This window comes from Mchenga conophoros, linkage group LG18 (assembly GCF_057382185.1).
Source record: "Mchenga conophoros isolate Kocher_MC1m ecotype Shallow Benthic linkage group LG18, M_conophoros_male_GT1.1, whole genome shotgun sequence".
Lineage (NCBI taxonomy): Eukaryota > Metazoa > Chordata > Actinopteri > Cichliformes > Cichlidae > Mchenga > Mchenga conophoros.
This window is the reverse complement of record NC_140543.1, coordinates 22,479,786-22,501,042: the sequence shown is the minus strand read 5'-3', so window position 1 is coordinate 22,501,042 and position 21,257 is coordinate 22,479,786. Positions and strand designations below refer to the sequence as shown.

The following is a 21,257-nucleotide window of genomic DNA, read 5'->3' as shown; positions in this document are numbered from 1 at the left end:
CGCCCCCACATGTTCGGACATATATTATATTATATTATATTATATTATATTATATTATATCCAACTGTAATGTTAACATATATTTTATAAAAATGTTACATAATGTTCATTTTTTTATGTTGATGTGGTAAAGTGATAACTATAATGCAAATAACAGAATAAAAACAAATATTCTATAACAAAGAAATGCCCTGAATCTGAGTAAAAGTACTTAAAAAGTGTATAGAAGCAAAGATGGATTTCCTAAAAACATCATGTTGCAAAAAATGCCAAAAGAAAAAAGCTTGTTGAAATATCAACAAGCATCATTGTTGCTTGTTGATATTTCCATTTCATCATGTGATTTCTTGCTGGCTTTGATTTTAGAGTCACCTGTTTAATTTTGGACTGAAACACCAGAGGGGCCATTAGCTACGCCTCCCTCGTATCAAGTTTCAGAACTGCCTTAATTCTTCATGGCACAGATTCAACAAGAAGCTGGAAACATTCCTCGGAGATTTTGAGCCATATTGACATGACAGTATAAAATGGAATGTGGTGCGTTTCACCACATCCCAAAGCTGCTCTGTTGGATTGAGATCAGGTGACTGTAAGGCCATTTGAGTACAGATGACCTGAGCTTTGTGACATGATGTGTTACCCTGTTGGAAGCAGCCATCAGAAGGCGGGCACACTGTGGTTTTAAAGGTACGGATATGGTCAACAACAATACTCAGGTAGGCTGTGATGTTTAAATGATGCACAGTTGGTACATTGGAGCATAAAGAGCACAGAGAATACATCCCCCACATCAAGACACCACCATCAGCCTGATCTGCTGATACAAGGCAGTGTGGATCCATAAATTCATGTTGTTTATACCAAGTTCTGACTCCAACATCTTAAATCGTGATTCATCAGCCCAGGCAATATTTTTCCAATCTTCTATTGGCCAATTTTAATGGAGTCATGCAACCTGCAGCCTTAGTTTGCTGTTCTGATCTGACAGGAATAATACCTGATGTGGTCTTCTGCTGCTGTAGCCCGTCTGCTTCAAGGTTGGAGTGGTGTGGTTCACCGATGCTCTTCTGTAGCCCTTTGTTGAAATGAGTGCTTAAAGCTGTCTGGCCATTCTTTAGACTCCATCTGATCTCTAACATCAGAGTATTTTCTTCAACAGAAATGCTGTTCACTGGATCCCAGTAGATTAGCAGTTTGTGAAATATGCCAGCCAGTTTGGCACCAACAACTGTGCTGCATTCAGTCCCTTAAAAAAAATAAAATCGCCCTTCTTCCTCATTCTAACGCTCAAATTAAACTTCAGCAGGTCATCCTGACCACATCTACATGCATAGTTGCTACCATGTGAATGAATAGATATTTGTTAACAGCATACGTATGAATTTCGATTCTAGGCCCATAAGAGCAAAAATGTCACAGAGACAGTGATATCCCAAAACAGCAAATGAAAGCAGCAGTTTAAAATGTAATATTTTTTATTATTTATTTCAGGAGCTAGGAAAAAAGTAAACCAAATAAATTTAAACATAACTTTGTACATTGCAATTAAAATGACTGGAAAGCAGAGAAATTATGCATTATGGTGAGGGGCACAAGATAACGATGGTCTTGTGTAATCCAGAGTCTTAATCTTAATTGTGTGATCACACAACTCTTTAACTGTGTAATCCAGGAAGCTGGAAGATGTTTCCTTTAAGGACTGAGTCGAGGCTACATGTAGCCCGTGTCTCACGTGGACAATGGATAAATATCGGAGGCAAGATTTCTGGCTCCAGTGTGGCGAATTCAGCTCCTTCAGAGTTTTGCATTTTCTCAGTGATGATGTAACACTCAAAATAATCTTACAATGTTGACAATATAAAATAAGCAAATTACAGATGGTAATTACAGATGAATTAAGCAATGACACCACGCTTTTTCAGCTAAGGTGCAAAATGGGCTTAAGGATAGGCATGCTGTTAAACAGGAAAAAAAAGAAAGAAAAGAAAAAACAAAGCTAGAATAATCTTCATTTGTGGAAACCACATTATACTGAGTGATCTTAACCATCAGTCCAAGAAAAAAAAAAAAAAAGGAAAAACAAAAACACAAAAATAACTTACGGTAAATACAAAGTAAACTCAAACCTTTAACTACATGGGTGGTGTAATGAAAATTTTACAACTTGGTAATTTTGCTTTTACTTAAAATAAATGTGTATTTTGTCGAACGTGAACTCTTGGGTGTGATACAACTATTCAAGTGTCAAAAGGTTGGGTGCGTTTCACCCACATCATGGCAGAAAAGGGCTAACAAGCCTCAAACAGAATGCTTATTTTTATCAAAGGTACTCGCAGCAGACATAACCGTCTATCGTACATCATCATTTGAACGACCCTGTCTGGAGGACAGAGCCCAGAAGAAGCCCTTCAAGTATTTTCTTCTCTGCCCAGTCAAATCAAAATGGTTTCTGCACAATTATCAAATAACGATGAACCCCAAAAGAAGAAAAAAAAAACATTGGAAAATAAGCAAAACTAAAACAAGAATCATACAAAGGTATTAATTAAGGAACGTTTCTTCACTTTGAGAGATTGTAATTGCTTAACAAGTCCTGCGGGGGCGCTGTGGACCGTATTATTGGAGCTGAGGAACTTGGGAAAAAAACTAGTAAATGAGTAGCGGAGTACGGCTTCGACTATTTCCACGCGTTTGCAGTCTGCGAGATTGACGAGCGAGAGGGGATCATGTCCAGCAGGTACTCCCTCTGGCGAGCGTCCACTGTGGCTGATGTCTTGTGACCCGTCAGGCTGGGGTTCACGTAGGCCATGGTCACTCCTGTGAACATGCAGCAGAGCGGCAGGTCAGGTCAGGGCGTGGAAAAGAACTGCGGCGTTACGTCTAATGATTTCGAAAAACACTGTATGATTGTGTAACACCTGAATGTAAAGCCACCCACGGCTCCATAACGCACGGACAGACACCAAGGAAAAACGAATGAGAGTTATGCGCTAATCTAACACACAGTAGTGAGACCCAGGAAAAAGTATTAAAACCACCAAACTGAGGGATTACAGCAGGAAAACAGATTCATTTCCAGAAGGGGTGGGGGTGGGGTGGGGGGTGCCTTGTCCGAAAACATTTCCTATTCATCATTTTCTTTCTAACGTGTAAGATTACAGTGATCACAATTTTTTTCTCTTTAGAAAGAAGACAAATTAATGATAAAAATAAAAAAAAAAAGTTGGATTTGGGGTGTCAAAGGATTGCTTTTGGACCAGACAGGAATTTGACAGAGAGCAGATGTCAGGCGTCAGAGTTGGGCTGGTATTAATGTGAGTCTACCTGTGTTGCTGCTGCTCTGCTTCTTCCATGCAGTGGATGAGGCACTACCTCCGCTGATAATCCTGTGGCCGCGGATTCCACTGCTGCTCACCTTTGAACTCTGCACAGAGCGGTGGGAAACATGGGCGTGCTTACCTGGCCGGCTGACCAAAGCCGCGGCCGCCACTGCGCTCTGCAGCTGGGAGGTGGAGGAAAAGGAGTGGGGGATGCCTCTCACCCCCACTGATGAGACACCGTGGGACAGGTGGCCCTGTGAGCTCTGAGGGAGGAGACACAAAAAGGCTGTTTGAGCTACGGCAGCTTTGACTCTACAGGTGTTCTCTGAAAAAAAGAGAACAAAACCTGATTCCAACCTGCTTGATGGAGTGATGATGAATGAGGTTTCCTCGGCTGGCCTGGTGGTGGTGCTGGAGGGAGGACACTCTGGCCTGAACTTGCTTCAGCTGCTGAGCCACCAGATGCTCTGCCTTCAGTGATGAAGAGGCAGATGAAGCGGATGATGAGGTACTGTGGGAGACTGGTGAAGATGTCTGCTGAATTATACGCTGCTCTATTTCTTGCTCTTGCTGCAGTGCTTTGACAAAGGCGGCTTTCAGCCTATTGGTATGCTCAGCTTTCAAAGCCTTTTTCTGGTTAGATGACATGCAGTCTTCACAGAGCACCGCCCCGCCTTTCGTCTTGTCCTGCCTCCAACGGCAGGTGAAGTCAGTGTTGCACTGGCTGCAGATGAAAGGTTCTCTGATGGTGGGCTTGGGCAGGGCTACACCCGTTTTTCCTGGTTGGAAACAGAGACAGGAAGCCCAGAGGCAATGAGCAAAGACAGAGCAGTGTGGCATCAAATAAGCACTGAAGAAAAACAGACACAAGCAGACAGATATTTAAATCCTGGGTGATAGTGGAGATGTCTTCACTCGGAAGGAACAATAGAAACAAAAATAAGCAGGCCAATTAGTAACAGGGGGAGGACAGCAACTAATCGCTATTTTCATTTTCATTACTGAGGAACATGACAGTTATTTTCCTAATTAATCAGTTAATTGCTTGCTTGCCCCAAAATGTCTATCAATATTTCCCAAAGCTGATCGTGATACCACAAAATTGCTGTGTAGCCAGAGATACTCGTTTTACTACCATATAAAATAAAAAGATGTTTGTTTTCTTATTTCGGATTATGTGATTGTTTCAATTGCTTTTAGGCAGATAATATAAGCAAGAAGTATTCTTACATGATGTACATACTGTGAATGCCTGCTTTTGAAACCTTAATAAAAAATATAAATTAAAAAAATAATTAAAAAAAATAAAAAGAACAAACTGTTAAAACCTAATTGCTGCAAAAGGAGACCGATTGGCAACCCTGATTATGAATGCCTTTAGTGATCACGTCTCATTGTTGTTCTGTAGAACCACAGCTCAGTTCACCTCTATAACAACAAAACAAAGCAAAGCACCAAAAGCTAAAAATCCACACATACCTCTGTGGATGGTATCCAGCAGATTCTGCACCACTTCTTCCAGTCCCACCAGGTAGATGAATTCATTATTGGCTGCAGAGGGCAGGAAGTTGAACTCTGGGGCAGGTGGCTTGGGTGGAGGGATCTCCAAGAGGGTCTTCTCCAGCTGCTTCCGCAGCGCGAGTTTAGCTGCAGCCTGACGGCTTGCCGGAGAGTCATTCAGACCCACCACAGACACACCGCTTCCTAGGGAAGAGCCCTTCAAACTGGATGAAGAGGCCTGCGTAAACAAGCAAAGACAGGAAGAAACACATGGTGTAAATATTCAGCCCCGACCACAATAGTGTCTCAAAGCTCTGTCACAATGTATTTCACATTTGTGCCAATGTCAAATACAACACAATACACAAAATCTGACTCATCTGATGATCTGACTACAAAAATACCTGCTACTTATCAAAGATGCTGACTTCACACACACGCACCTGGTCAGTCAACCTACTTTATTCCCCGGACTTTATCGTTACTCTTTGCCTGTTGGTTCTCCAGAAAAAGTCTGTTATGGGTGACTGTGCCATGTTCTCCTGTAGTCAGAAGTGTCCTGTTTAAGAGGCACCAGCATAACGGCCAACTGTCCTGGCCAGAGGACCCTTCTCTACGATTGGTTAGCCTGGCTCAAAATGAACTCTCCATTGCAGTAACTACACATTCTGAACAGTCTAATCTATGTTTCAAATTCATTGCTTCAGTAGCAAGGCTAAGCTGGTCAAATGAGTGATGAAGCGCATCATCTGCCTGAGCACAGTTTGTGAGCCTGAGCATCAACAGGCTTCAGAGTTTTTATTCGAACATTAATCAATTTCTTCCAAGTTTAATTGAGGACTGGGAGAACTTGCTGTCTGCCACCTAATGCAGCCCTGTGGAAAAATAAGCTGGCAGAACCTCCTTTAGCGGCAATAACATGATGTAATCATTTTCTGCATGACTTCCTCAGTCTGTCATATTGCTGTGGAGGAATTTTGTCCCACGCTTTCATTTATGCACAGCTCTCTTAAGGTCCCACCGTAGCATTTCACAGTCTGCCTGAGGTCTGGACTTTGACTGGGCCATTGCAACACCCGATTCTTTCCTTTTTCACTCATTCTGTTGTAGATTTGATCATTGTTCTGTTGCGTGACACAACTTGAACCAAGCTTTATCTGTCAGATAGACGGCCTCACATTTAGCTCTAGAATACTTTGGTATACAGAAGTGTTCACGCTCCACTCAGTGACCAGGAAACCATCACCCCTCCACCAGCGTGCTTCGCAGTTGGTATGCCGATATGCTGTGTTTGGTTTTCGCTAAATATGGTGAAACATTTCCACTTTGACCTTGTCTGTCCAAAGCACATCATTGTTTTTTGAGGTTTCTGAGCATTGCACAGTCTGACCTTGAATTTGCTGGGATGACCACTCCTGAGTAGATTGTGACATTGTGTGTGTTCACACACACCTAAATGCTCCACACCAGCAAACTGCCAAAACCCGTTTTCATAAAGGTGCTCACGCTTACTGATGATCAATTAACCAAGTGCATCTGATCAGGCTGCTACATGCCTTCTGAATTCCTATTGAAATGGGCAGTGTTCATTTTCACATGACTGTACATCTACAGGCTGATGGTACATCTTAGTCAACCTGTTTCCCCTACAAGTAACAGTTTCCATTAACTGCCCGGCTTCCTATGGACTGGTAGATAAGGGTTCTTATTTGTTTTATTTTCAAAACTAAATGTGAGCTAACCAACAGTTTAGACTTCACTTTTTGTACATTCTGCATACTTGATTGCACCTCAGCGTTGTAGATAATCAATGAAAGAAGTAGTTATTGAGTGAATCATTCAAGATTTCTGACTGAATTCCCATCAGTTAAATTTAGGATTCTTTGTGATATTAAATGCTGAAGGCAACACATACACCAACGTGCAGTGGCTACAGCTTTCTCAGTTATAATCAGGAGCAATTTGAACTCTACACATATCAAATTTAGACAAAGTAACAAAACTTTAACTTCATAGTATAATACATCCTACGCTTCCAGCCTGGAAGAGTGAATCACTTCTCTGCCCACTCTTGTTTTTGTTTTTTTTTACATTGAGGGACCGGTGACATACTAACCAGCGTGCTGCCGACTCTGATGAGGCCTGGTTGGATCATTCCTCTCTGGCCCTGGGCGTCAGAGTTCCGGGGACCCAACAGCAGAGGAGGAGGACCAGACCCCGAGCCTCCAGAGGCAGCCAGCTGTTGCTGCTGCTGCTGGCGGAGAGCCTGAATCTGCTGTGGAGACACAGAGATGGGCTAACCACGACAATGAGACGGGCAACACAGACACAAAGGTAGCGGAGGACGAGGAAAGGACATCAAAAAGCACCAAAGCAAAGAACACACAGAAAGAGAGGGAGGCGCAAAGAGAGAACATAAGTCCTACGTTTAAATATAACCTTTTCCCTATAGTCTGTCTCTTTAAGACAGCACTACCACGAAACACCTTTAGGCTATAATTAACTTGACAAGGATGAGTTTTCCCATGACTCACCTGTGCCCCTCTAACCAGAGGTGGCATGATGATCTGGGAGCCATGTTTAGACGAAATCTGCTGCCCTCCTCTCACCAGGGGTGGAGGGATGACAGTACCCGAACTCCTCCCTGTCAAAATCTGGTTTAAAGAAGAAAAAGTAAAAAAAAAAAACACCGTGAGAAGTGGCATCAACTATAGTGCAACTGTGCTTTCAAACAAATAATGTGCATGTGTGATATTAGTGTATTAACCTGTGGAGAGCCTTTACTGCTTGCAATTGTTCCTCGAATTAGAGGAGGAGGAGCAGATGAGCCAGATAAACCTGAGGGCTGAAAAACAACGTACAGAGATATTAAACTGAAACGATGCTTCACTCTGCTGAACAGCACAAGCTTAGATAAACCAAATCGCATCGTCAATCAACATATAAACAGCGGCTGTCCCTGTCAACGACATGAACTGCATGTAACACATGGTTTATCTGCACCATCAAGGCATCACCTGCATTATTCAACAGTTATCATGGCTTTAACCTATATATTTGAATAAAACCTGACCGAGAGTCGTTATCACTTTTTAAAATCGTTTATTTATTTTGTTATGTAATAATTATGAGGCTGTTGTCATGGTTACTGTCAGTTTTACTTAATAGAAGTTGCAAATTAGTGTGGTTTGTTGTGTCATCTTTCTGTAACCAACGTTTTTCATAAATGTATTTAATCACAGTCTGTATGTAAACAACAGATTCCTACCACAGTGACTTGAGCCGTTGGACAGTGCTCTGCTGTTTCCAGCATTTTGGATTCATCCGATTTCATTTTGGATGGATTTGACACATAAATCAAAGACACTGCACGCTCATGCAGTAGCAACCCTAACGTATACATCACAAAATGAACATTGTGTTCCTCCCCCAGCCCCTCTGCTGGACATTAGAAAGAATGCAGGTTTTAGCCACTTCTGCATTGGCTTCACATTTTCGACCCATCTTTTCTCTGCCTTCTGTGCATCACCTTTGACAAGTTTGACTTTAGTCATTTACAACAAATTATCATCAAAAGAAAAAGAAAATGTGCAGACGACTCGTATAATCTGAAGCTGTAGGTGAGAGATTGTAGGAGAGGCTTTTAATGTTAAGGGCCAATTTGTAGCTGCTGCTGCTCCCTTACAAACTCACATTGTGGGTTGATGTCTTTTAGACTTGACTCCTTTTTCTAACCTGATGCGTGTAACACAATACTGAAAATTCAATAAATGAGGGGCTAGAGGGCTGCTCTCATATGTGTTAGCCAAATGACCGTACATTAAATCAGCTCAACCTAGAAATCATCCAACACTGAACACACCTTTGACCTCCCAACTGGCTCAGTCACATGAGTGACAGGAACCCCCTTGCCTCTGCTGACTGTATTGAATTTTCACACAGGCTACCAATTGCAAGTTGGGGTTATTAAAAGTGCACACCCATGACCGCTTTTGATCGCAAAGTGATTGCACAGGTCACCTGATATGAGGCAAACCTTTCTGCAAACAGTTGCAGTCTAACTCTCAGAGAGTCGAAGGTTGGCAAATAACTGCTGTCTGATTTATACATGCATCAATCTGAACAAGTTTTGTCAATGAGCACACTCAGGGGACTCGACTCAGCTGGTTATATTCTTGTTGAACAGGAAGTCTGCTGAGCACAAATGTTAAAGAGTTAAAGTGAGCTTCTTTTTTTTATGTAGAGGGCAACAAATGTGATTTTCAATGATTTATCGCTGTTAATTGCTGTATTATCAGAAACAGATATAATTGCCAACATGAACACATTCAAATGCAGTCAGATAGACTGACTGTATTATGGTAACATTTATGGGAGATTTTAGTGACAGCGTTGGGATACTTCACAATCCACAGAAAACTGTGCAGGAACTAGAAGAGAATCACTAAAGATCAATGACCTGTTGGCAGATTTGTAATATTATCCCATCAATATCTATCCCTACACGTGGAAGAGTGCAATGATGTGTTGATGTGGGCGAAAGCTGCTAGTTACCTTCTGCAGAGTGTCCCTCTGAATTTGGCTCTGCCGCAGTTTCTTCAGCAGCACGAGCTTGGCCTCCTCCAGTCTCAGCTCCTCCTTCAACTGCTTAATGATACGCTCCCTCTCAGCTGGGCTGCTCTTCTACATTCAACAGAGCACAGCGGCACGTTACAAAAAAATAAATTAAAAAAAAAAAAAAAATGAAATCCCTTCAGGTTACTGAACATCCCCTGATTCCTCTGAGTCCTCAATCCACCTCTAACCACACAGTGCAACATCTCTGAGGTCCAAACTTGCACCCCCAGTACTAAAATCTATAAAAGCTCACAGCTAAGTGAGTCTCGAGCTCTCATCTTCCAATGCACGATTTCTGACTTTGGTCTCTCACCATGAGCAAGTCCGTGTCCAGCTCTTTAAAGTGGCTGAGCCCGTTCATCGGTGGACTAGGGGAGTCATTATCTGACAAAATGATGACGTCATCATCTTCAGGGGATGGAGGGCGCTTCTCTCTTTTTATACTCCTGGACAAAAATAAATAAATGTTAATAACAGCATTTAAATTGATGTTTCTGTACGGATTACATCCAGTGTGTTCCTTCAGTACTTTGAGGGATGTTATAATCATCCTACTCCACAGCTTGACCATTTCACTTCTTTCTATCCTCTCTCTATTCTAGTCAAAATTCAAAAGATGCATCATTTGAATGTGTTGTGCATGAATGTGTATACTCTTGAAACATCAGCATCCCCAGTGAAAAATCACAAATGTGATTTGAGTTTAAAGACAGGATTTAGCTGCGCCGTTCGAGTTCGCAGTGGCAGATCCGGATAGGTTGAGAAGCTTCAGAACGTGTATGGCAGTTTGAAGGAAGATAAAGCACAACTCGACCGCTTCAAGTATTGGCAGCCATTACTAATGCCTGTATTTAAGGAGGTCTGCTCCTCAACCACAAATATAATTTATGACCACAGGTTTATCCTCTTCGCTGTAATCTAACAAGTCCAGACAGCGCTCCGCACAGCTTCTATTCATATCGAAGGTTTACCAGCAACAAGGGGAACAGGCTTAAATGCCAAGGAGGGGCAAGGTGTGACTGACTTAAAGCTCCGGTGAAGGTCTTTAAGTCACAATGAAACGGCTGCTTGAGAGCACGCATTTCCTGTTGAAACAGGATACTGTGGGCAGGCGTTTGAAGCATTTGGAGTTGACCTGCATTCGCGTAAACTCGTCACACAAGGCACGCTAAGCAAATCTTGGAGAATTTTGGGATCAGTCATCACTTTTATCTACAAAACCACATCGTTATGCACATTTTACTCATGGCCTCCCCTCCAAACACTTACAGCTCCTACTGCAAAGTGACTAGTTGAGCTGCAGGCTATATGTGAGAGTAGATGACCTAAATACTTTGACTAGTGGCACTCAAAGACTGAAGGGCAGGAGGAATGCTCCTGTTAAAATAAGACAGGCCTTATGATTGCACAGATTATGCATTTCTGTGAAGCATAAGAATTTGGTAAAGTCAACAAATGACGACACGCGGCCCGTCTCTTCTCCTCGCCGTCTTTTTTTTTTTTGTGTCTGTCTGTGTGTTTATTCATGTGTGTATTAGTCTCTCCTGAGGGCTTAGCGCCATCATCACTTCCTGTGGATTAATCACTTCTCTTCCAAAGAAGTCACGTGACCTCAAAGTCATCATCACGTGACACGTTCACTTTTCCTCTCATCTCTCCCCCCCCCCTCACTGTTCCTTCCACTGTGGAAACCATGGCAACAACCGGCTGGAACCAGTTTGTGACACACACGGCTTCATTTTGTGTTCGGGGAGTTTTTAGGGTTCAGGTGGTGGAGAGGGGGGAAAATGGAGGTAGAGCAAAAGTTCAGCATCACCTCTGAGCCACAAACACACACTTATGTGTGTGCAGCAGGATTACAAAAGTAACTTTGAAACATTTTTAGCCCGTTCATATTCAAACAAGGTGCCATTTGTCCTTTTCTAAAACCCCATAAGTGGGTTTTTAGAACAAAAAGTCTAGACAAGGAGCCGGCAGTGCTTCAGAAAAGCCACAAGGCACCTTCACATTATTATTTTTGTGTTTACTGTGAACCGTTTCTCACCCTTTGGTGGTGCTCATGTCCACGGGCTGCTCTCCTGTCTGAACTTCAACCTTAATAGTGGCCTTTACTTCCCCTGCGGCCAGCATGCCGCCGGACGCCTTTGGCTCCGCCTGCCGGACGCGGCTCCTTGTGTCCATTGCCCTTGCTTTGTCATTGCAGTCAGTCCGATTGTCTGAGCCGGGTTCGACCACCTCCTGTCTCTGGGACCAATTCCGATCATCCTTCACCGGCTGGGAGGTCAAGGGTAACACTAAAGATAACGGCAAAGGGCTCTGATCCTGCTCCTGCTCCTTGTCATGCTCTAATCCGGGCCTAGTCCGGCTCTGACCATCCTGTGCCAGAATAAGGTCAGGCTTAGGTTTAGTTGGGGTCTGTGTTGGCGATTCAGACGGGTCCAGTTTAGGTTTTTTGCTTTCATTGTCGGCATCGGAGGTTTCTACAGACTGTGGGGCAGCCTCCCTCTCCAGCGCCCTCTTCTGGCTGCGTGTCTGGCGGACAGCCTCCTCAGACATCCCCTGTAAATAGAAAGAAGAAGAATAACAGTGTTACGTGACGTGTTCAATAGTCAAGCAGGATCCCAAAATGACACGAAAACAAAAAAAAGTTTACATTGAAAATAGGGAGCATAAAAACTCCAGGAAAAGGAAATGTCCATTTTTATTGTATGAAGTTGGAAAAACACCACTTAGGTATATTTAAGATTCTACTCAGTCAAAAAAACAGAACTTTTAAAATCATATTTCCATTTCTAAAAGAACTGAAAGTGAAAGTCCTTGTATTTAATTTACATTACCCATTTATAGTCACATGCTTATGGCCTACATCAGGGTCAACGTAAATATATATATTTATAAAAATAAAAACTTAAAAAAATGTGAATAAACTACCTCAAAGTGTTTTGAGTGGATATGTCTGATGTTGGGTGAGACAAAATGTAAACACCACCCCTCAGCTGCACTTTTCCAGCTCATGGCTGCGTCACATACCACCTTGTTTTCCACTGGACACTCCCTTTTTGCCTTGACTGACTATGATCGTATGATATTAGGCACAGCCGTATTGCCGCCTCATTGGCAGATCTTTATGTGACTTTACACTTGCCAGCCCTTTTTAACTTCTCATTAACACTGTTATCTAATCACTCAACACGGCAGCGACTCAGTTTATTTAGGCATGTACACATGGTCAAGACAATCTGCTGAAGTTCAAACTGAGAATGAGATTGAGAAAGAAAGGGGATTTAAGTAACTTTGAATGTAACGTTGCTGTTGCTCCCACAGGGGTTGGCCTGAGTATTTCAGAAACTGCTGGGATTTTCCTACACAACCATTTCTAGTGTTTACAGAGAATGGTCCGAAAAAGAGAAAATATCCCGTGGGCAGCAGTTCTCGGAGTAAAAACGCGTTGTTAATGCCAGAGGTCAGAGGAGAATGGCCAGACTGCTTTGAGCTGACAGGAAAGCGACACTAACTTGTTACAACCAAGGTATGCAGAGGATCTCTGAATGCACAACATATCAAACCTTCGAGCAGATTTGATACAGCAGCAGAAGACCACACCGGGTGAATCTAAGAACAGTAAACTGAGACTTCACACAGGATCACTGAAAGTGCACAACAGGAGGCTGCCTGGTTCTATGAGGCTCGATTTCTGTTTCAGCAATCAGATGGTTGGGTCAGACTAAATAACATGAAAGCATTGAACCATCCTGCCTTATACCACTGATTCACAGTGGTCATAGAGTAATGGTATGGAGGATATTCTCTTGGCACGTTTTGGATCCCACAGTATTAACTGAGCATGGCTTAATTTTATGATCAGTGTACCCTTATACAAAGCTCAAATAAAAGCTCAAACTGGTTTCTGACTGGTTAAACATGACAATGAGTTCACTGAACGGGAGGGTCACATCATGGATGTGCAGCTACAAAAATCTACAGCAACTGTGTGACACATCAGTATGGCCCAAAATCTGAGGAATGTTTCCAAAAGACAGACAGACTACACTAGCAAATTGGATGTATTCTGTCAGTGACTGGTTGTTTTCCATTTCATCTACTCTGCATTTATCCTATTGAGTGTGTAGCGTTTGATGTTTTACAGTGACCCTGATGTGAGCTATAAGGTAAAATATGTCGGCCAATTAATAAAGTGCTGCCGGAACTTTAATTTCTTCTGATCGCACATCCTTAATGTGGTAATCTCAGGCACACAGCTCTGAGTGCAAGTGCAACAGCCTCACCCAGCTGCTCTTCAAACTTCCTGTTAGTGAGGGGCAGCCAATCAGAAGAAAGCTATCTTATAAGGAAAGGTGATAAACCAGCTTATTTCAGACAGTGGATGAATTGAGGGGCTGTACCGAGTAAGACAGATAAAGGTTATGATGAACTGTTAGAAGAAAAATAACAGAGCCCCTTTTATTTAGGCTCTAGCCCAAGTCACATGTCATTCTCACAAGGCTAACACGGTAGGAGAAACCTGCAGGTCTATTACCCAATAATAAATTAAGGCGTCTATTTTACCCCAACTGCATTTGCGATTGTCCTCGTGTTGTTCAATAATGACGCAGACAAGACTGACCTTGAACCAGCTGCAGGGGACATGCTCTAAAAATGGCACCCAGACAAAACATCTTGGATTATCACGGTCACATAGCCAAGATGTTGACTCAAGTATAATTCCAAAACATCCCATTCTCCAAATCTCAGTCTAGACTAAAAGCCAGGAGAAAGGGGGACACTAGGAAAAATATGGGCGTACTCAGAAAGTGCTCAAGTGTTCAGGGCAAAATAGAAAATCAAAAAATGCACTTGAGAGAAGCAGAAAGGTCTTTTGAAAGACTGCAAAGAGAAAAAAAAATGCTGCAGAGAGATAAAACATCTATGACAACATCGTAATCAAATCAGAGTTAAAGGGACTTGGGGTAGAGCGAAAATTCACTGGAGCATGAATTCTGTTCAAATATTCATAACAACTCATGAATCCACATATTTTAGAAATGTACGTATTCACGTGGAGGGATTTTTCATTGGCTGCGAGGAGCTCACGATGCGTATACAACTCTTTCTGAGTGGAGCACCATATCCATTACTGTCCAATATCCCCTGAACACCAGATTCAATCCCCACCAGATGTTGACATGGCAGCAGTAGTGGAGATGAGGACATACAGCGGCTCGCTCTGTCAGGCGGACGAGCATTACAGAGTGCACTTGTGCCCTCGCAGAAGTGCACCAGTACATGGCACATAGTGTCACACATTATCCCTACAGTAGCTGCTCTGAATCACTCAGAGTCGGGTCAGAAACGAGAGCGGACGCACGGGATGACGGCAGATACTCCACATCAGTCAATACATGCTGATGGTTTTGATAATGGCCTATCAAACTGTTTGGCTGTACATCTCTGATGCACTTTTCATATCAGTGGATATTGACCCATTTATCCATAATAGCATCCTGTGCACTAAGAAAAGACTTACAAAAGGGTCAATCATCCCACTGATGACTCTGGATTTGGGCACGTGCCTCTGAGGTGTTTTCTGCCCCATCAAGTACACATGATGCTGTAATATCTAAACACCAATATGCCTAAATATAGGTATAGTGTGAGATTATAAAGACAGAATATGACTCATAATTTCCATTACTAGTGGTGCTGATTATGCCGCGTACTTACATACTGTAGTTTGGTACAAGAATGATGCTGGTGATATGATCACAAAGGATTTACTCAGAAATTTTTATATCCAGAGCAATAGCAAAAAGCCAGGTAAGGCTCGCTATTGTTCACTGTGTACACACTCATTGAATTGGTTATTATTGAATGTGTAAAAAGGCAAATGTTGATCCATATGGCATGCTACACACAGAGAGTAGACAACCTGTGCTCAAAGTTCACAGGATCTCAAACAGACAGCACATTCAGAGATGCACAAAGGATCTTGCTCTCTGCTGGAAGAGCATGAAGAAGCAGCAGTGCACCGCAGTTATGTACTTATGCATATTTATGTCTTTATGTTACAGAATCAAGAGCCAGTCCTCCCAGGACTGTGGAGGCCCTCAGTCTGCCCAGCGACGCGCCACAGGAAGCTACGTTCCTTTTTTTGTTTTGTTTTTTTGGAAGGGTGTGGGAAGGAGGAGGGGGGGGGGGGGTTCGCTACAATTAACCCTTACAACCTGGAGTACTTCTCCGTAACACACACACCGTATGCGCTTCCAACCCCTCCTCCCCTTCCTGTTCTCAGAACGGCTATGGCGGCGAGCAATGAGCGCACTTAATGTATCCATCATGCACACATACAAAATGCACGCAGGGTGACAATGCAGCATGCAGAGCAATCACCTGATAGCAGAGAGCTGACTAAGTTTTTATAATACTCTGACATCACTGAGACACACATGACATGACCCTTCCCAGGATTCAGTGGGACACACAAAGCACTTTTCCTGAGAACCGGTTTAAACCGGTTAGCTTGTGTGTGTGTGTGTGTGTGTGTGTGACTCTGTCAGTGTGTGTGCGTGTGTGTGTGTATGACAGAGAGAAGCTAAAGCTGGTTTTAACCCTTCAGGTGCTGGAGCAGGCGCAGGGCTTCCACATTGACGGCCATTATACAGTGTGTGCGTATGTGTGTTAGTGTGTGTGGTGTGGCGGGGGTGGGGTGTTGTGATGACATTATTAATTTCTGGCGCATATAGCTGTGAAATGATGCTGCTGGAAGGAATTAGACATGGGGAACGCCACCCATCCCCGCACCAACCTTACACGGGCACTGACCCCATCTTTGTAATGGGGGATCTTTAATGGCTGGCAGGTTTCACATTTCATCTTCATGGCAGTTTACACACACAATTCCTTCAAACCCTCTGCGCGCACACACACACACACACACACACACACACACACACACACACACACACACACACACACACACACACACACCCAAGAACTTGACATCACATGCAACCAGTGCAAAACCTCTGAAAGCAAAACTGAACTTTACATGTCTCACAAATTCAGGCTATATAGCCAAACTTAACTGCTCACTTTTCACACACACACACACACACACACACACACACACACACACACACACACACACACACACTAAGAGGAAAAGCTACACTGTCCACTTCAATATTACACTTGTTACAGCAGCAGGCGGAGTGATTAGTGTCATGGTATGATCTGAATCACATTGTATACAACATTATCCTGTTAAATATTCAAATCAGATGGAAATCCTCAAACAGCATTAAACGACACTGCAAAGACTTGACAGCACAGCGAGAGATCGCGCTCATAATTCTCACGGCGGCTGGGCTGACTGGTTGATTGTCACTTCTTTAGTACATTTTCACCAGACCAAAAGTTTACCATCTGCATTTCTTCCCAAAGTAGAAACATTCACTTGATTTCGACCAGAAGCTGCACTGTCCCTTTGGTGTCTGGTGAAAAGAAGTTACATTTTTCTGTCCTTGAATGATAACGCCATTTTTTCCCCCACTAGTACCTACTCGACTCAACTCTACTCGACACTTAGGTGGTAGTACCTGGTACTTTGCTAGTATCTACTTAGCCGGGGTTCTAAGCGAGCTGAAAATGTAATGTCAACAGACTGCATGCCACTGACTGGCCAGAAAATGATGTCATTGGATGAGTCATGAGAGAGACTCCTTTGCAAGAATCAAACTCGTCATTTTTGAACCCCGGATACAAGGAAAAAGACTCCACACTAACCGACACTGTCCACCAACGACGAGGTGCAGACGATGTCCTCCATTGTTGTGTTGTTTTGTGCCGCATACTCACAGTGTGATGGCATTCAATTGCAATGGAAAACGACTGAAACCGATTCGAGTCGAGCAGAGTAGGTGCTAATCTAAAAGAGCCACATGAGCCACCCAACTGAAGCCCATTAGATATTAGACAAAAACATCTGAATGCACACTGTCGTTGCATTACTAAAACTCTTTATCAGTGTTTTTAAAAAAGGGTAACATAAACAGCTGTAATTTAATGACATTGAAGAACAAAGTTAATCCAAGATTCTGCAGGTTTTGCAAAATGTAATGTCTTGCAGTTTCGTCCTAAAGCCACAAGTCTGTACTTGTAAAACTAGACTTCAGTTGGTCTTCCAGTTTTACAGGGACACAACAATGTAGGAAAACACGGCATCACTGCTGCTTTCAGAGACACATTTTCCAAAATGATGGCAATTTTGATTTTTTTTCCAATAAAGTTGCCGTGTGCACACTGTGCTTTCCAACATTTAGTTGTGTTTTGGAGGTTTCCATGTGCATACTACAAGAATGCCCACAAGACTGGTCCTCTAACAAGTCCTGCCCATGTCACTATATTGTTTAAGAAGTGACCATTAATGAGAATTGACGTGGCCCATACATCCGTGTAAGACGCCTGACCAACAGTAATACGAACGGCACATATGCAAGTTGACTCAGTGTCCAGAAAGTTGCCAATCCAACTCTGGTCAGCTGTCTCAAATGCCTGATATACATTTGAATCCTTTTTGTGACATTTCTCCAATCAAACCCAATCATCTCATTAACAACTGGAGTGTATTTAAATCACAGTGATCACTGCCACATTATCAAGGTGCAAAGTGCTACTTTAATCTAGCATCAGGTTCCTACCACTATCAGGGTTTTGTCTTCTCTGTCTTTTTCTCCTGCTATGAGGCAGTTATTTATCACATTGATCCTGTCAGCTATCAGTCAATCATCTTCACTCACACCAGCAGCCTCGCTCTCAATTATCACTGATGTCCACCTTTACATGCAGTATGTGTTCAGCACTTTATTTACCCACGAGAGACCTTTTACCCTGTGAACACATATTTCTACATCACACGGGGGCTTCAAGAAACCGTGCAACTATGCGGCCACTCTACCTTGGAAAACTGCTGAACCAGCAAAGTATTCGTTTCCATTACCTGGTTGCATCTGTCAGAATAACAAATGATAGCAATGATAGTGTCCGTGCACTAACTAAAAAGCAAAACCTTCGCGGCCCCACTCACAATAGAAGAATGTCATCGGAGGTGTATGCTTAAATAAGATGTTGCTTTGGAGCTAGTTATGGCCAAAGCTCACTTTTGTGGGTCACTGACTTGCTCAGTTAAATAACTTCAGATCTTGAGAGCTCAGAGCTTCACACAGCAGCATCTACACGAAACGAACTGAAAAGGCAATTAGGGAGCAACTTGCTCCACACGTATTTGATGACGTCTCTGATGTTTGACCAAACAGGTCGCCCTGTGACCCCCAGTAGTTATGTGGAGCAGCTCAAAATGTGGCTAGCAGATGACCCTTTACAGAACAGTAGCTGACTGCACAACAGCCCTGAACCAGCCTTGTGTGTCTGTGTGTGTGTGAGAGACATCGCTGGAACAGTGCTTTCTGGAATGGCTGAAAATTCATGCGCTGTTTCTGACTCACTCAGTCTTGTCATTTGAATACAAACAACACAATCACTCTGGGGTGGATAGTACTACTACTGCATCACGCTGCAGATGCACAGTTTCTACACAGGAAGGACAGGTAGCTCAACAGCCAAAGCGCTCCCCTCTCCTCTGACCCCCCCCCTTCCCTTCACTAAAGGCAACCTGCACACTGTTGACATGTAAATAATGCTTTACAGGGCCTTTGTTCACACAAACAAGCGAGGGTTCATTCCAGATCACCACAAAGAGGCAATAAAAGTCTCCTAAAAGCAGCAGCTCGCTTTTGCAACAATGCCATCCCCAGCTTACATGGGACTTTTAAGTGGCTGCATTGTGTTGCAATGAGAACTAACAGAAACTGATAGGAATCGGACAGAAAACCTAGATTTGTTTTTATTTTATTTTTTATAGCTGTCTTAGTCTTACAATAGTAAGACTTTTAACCACATATTTGTAGATTTTTGGATCATTTTCACAAGCCGTCTTAATTTTATAATAATTATTTTTTAATGAATAAAAGACGATTATGTAGCTTAACAAGAAGAACTTCACTGCAGTAACTCTGATTGTGGCTCACACTTTCAGGCATTAATGCTACTTGGAAAGCAAGTTGATACAAGTCAGCAGACATTAGTCAGCTATGTCCTCTGCAGGTGACGGTATGCAATAAGACGCTGAAAATCAATCAACTGCAAAACTAATTAAGTAATTAACCAATTAAAGGCTACACGATCACGACTCAGCAAGAGTAACCAGTGCCGTCACAACACGGCGTCAGTCCGCGTGTGGCTCGCTGCACACACCATGAGCAACGCCGGCTTCCGTCACGTTCAGCCATTAGATATCCCCACGTTTTAAATCCACCTCAGCGCGTCCGCATGAACGGACGGCACAAATTTAGCGGCGAACTGGTGTGACGGCAGAAATCCTGAGCCCACAGCTTTGTCCCGAAGCGCTGCAAAAACTCGTGCTGTGGAAATGTGTGCGTGCGTGCTCCTGTCTGGCTGAGAGGAAGAGACAGAGAGGGGAGTGTGTGCGGTGTGTGTGAGAGTGTGTGTGTGTTCAGCTTTAAGAGGAGGAAGACTACGGTTGTCACAGAGAGAAGTAGGAAGATTAGCTACCAGATAGCAGAACCAATACTGGTGCCACGGGGCTTAAAGCGGGCAGCGGCGTCCACCATTAACGTTTCCAGCCGCCAGTACACAGTCCAAAAAACCAAACTCAGCCCTTTAAAAACTAAACCCAGCCCACACTTACATGTGCAACTAGCCGGCTTTTTTATTATTGACACCGCCTCGGAGGAGGTGTGCGTGTTATTAGTTAGCGAGCTAACATTAGCTACATCGCACAAACAAAAACACGAAGCCACTTTTAGCTCGGATAAAGGCACTCGGTGTGTGTGACCACCAGCGGCTGCCGGACACTTTAAGCCAAACTACTGAAAGTCCTCCGAGCCGGGGCAAGCCGCTCGTCAACATGACCCCCACACACAACCAGAACCGAACCCGAATCGTTGACCTGGCTCGCATCCCCGATGCGGGACAGCCGTCGAGCTCAAAAAGGACCCCCAAACTTTCGCGATACTGCCCTAAAAGTGCGGCTTCAGGAGGCTCACCGGGACGGTTTACCTGTCTGTCCCCTCCCGAGGAAAAACCTCCGAGTCGGAACTCATAAATTTCATCGACCGGCCCACGGACTGAGCCGCCGCCGCCGACGACCGTCGAGCCGCTGGCGATGTAACGTTGTAATCCTTACCTCGTTAAACGACTTCTACCGCACCAAATCAAGTCCAGCCATCACATTTACTCGCCGGTGCTCCTGAGGAAACATTAAATAAAAGAAATTTTGGCTGAGCGAGCCCCCCCTCTTCTCCTCCCCAGTGCTCAACCTTTGGCTCTGCGGAGAAGTGTTACTTTTCAACAGCCCATCAGCTTCTTTATCGTCACAGATAGGTGGAGGAAAACCTGGCTCCTCTCGACGAGTCCGAATAAAAGGCTCCTCTCGATCCCCTCACTAAAAAAACTTCAGCTTCACATAAGTCAACTTACTCGGTAGCTTTGTCTCCCGTTCTTCGCCGATGGTCGACCAAGGAATGTTTAATCTGCAGTTAACCTCGATAAATCGTTGCTTTTTTTTGAAATCCAGGGGATATCCTCTTTTTTCGGCCCTCCCCGCTGCCGCGTCTGTTGCCAAATAATGCGCCTCAACACACATGGAGCCGCTGCGTCCTCTTAGTGGGCATGCGCACCTCGCCATACCAGGGCGACCGGATCACATCATGTAAGTCACTGACCACGGAGGGCCAAAGCAGGACG

General features: G+C 43.6%; 1 protein-coding gene across 6 annotated transcripts; it reads right to left on the bottom strand.

Annotated features, from left to right (window-relative positions):
• Nucleotides 1–1,457: 1,457 nt before the first annotated feature.
• LOC146553744 (transcriptional repressor p66-alpha) lies at nucleotides 1,458–21,159 on the bottom strand. 6 transcript variants are annotated; one of them, XM_085253409.1, is made up of 11 exons: nucleotides 20,991–21,159; nucleotides 11,482–11,996; nucleotides 9,751–9,883; nucleotides 9,375–9,503; nucleotides 7,588–7,665; nucleotides 7,355–7,474; nucleotides 6,937–7,116; nucleotides 4,800–5,058; nucleotides 3,678–4,099; nucleotides 3,325–3,583; nucleotides 1,458–2,817 (listed from the first exon to the last, which is right to left on the bottom strand). In XM_085253409.1, exons 2-11 carry the CDS (start codon nucleotides 11,991–11,993, stop codon nucleotides 2,678–2,680), a joined length of 2,232 nt encoding a protein of 743 aa, XP_085109535.1. In that variant the 5' UTR covers nucleotides 11,994–11,996; nucleotides 20,991–21,159; the 3' UTR covers nucleotides 1,458–2,677. The 6 variants fall into 6 exon arrangements, with proteins under 6 accessions (XP_085109535.1, XP_085109540.1, XP_085109539.1 ...); XM_085253414.1 differs by having other exon boundaries at nucleotides 3,460–3,583; XM_085253413.1 differs by having other exon boundaries at nucleotides 6,937–7,092.
• Nucleotides 21,160–21,257: the final 98 nt, after the last annotated feature.

Excerpts from the sequence above, each read along its gene's own strand:
- LOC146553744 (XM_085253409.1), bottom strand. The coding sequence starts at position 11,993 with ATGTCTGAGGAGGCTGTCCGCCAGACACGCAGCCAGAAGAGGGCGCTG. Across the intron at positions 7,117-7,354 it reads CTCTGGTTAGAGGGGCACAG|CCCATCTCTGTGTCTCCACA; the intron begins GTGAGTCATGGG and ends TGTCGTGGTTAG. Across the intron at positions 4,100-4,799 it reads GCTGGATACCATCCACAGAG|GAAAAACGGGTGTAGCCCTG; the intron begins GTATGTGTGGAT and ends GTTTCCAACCAG.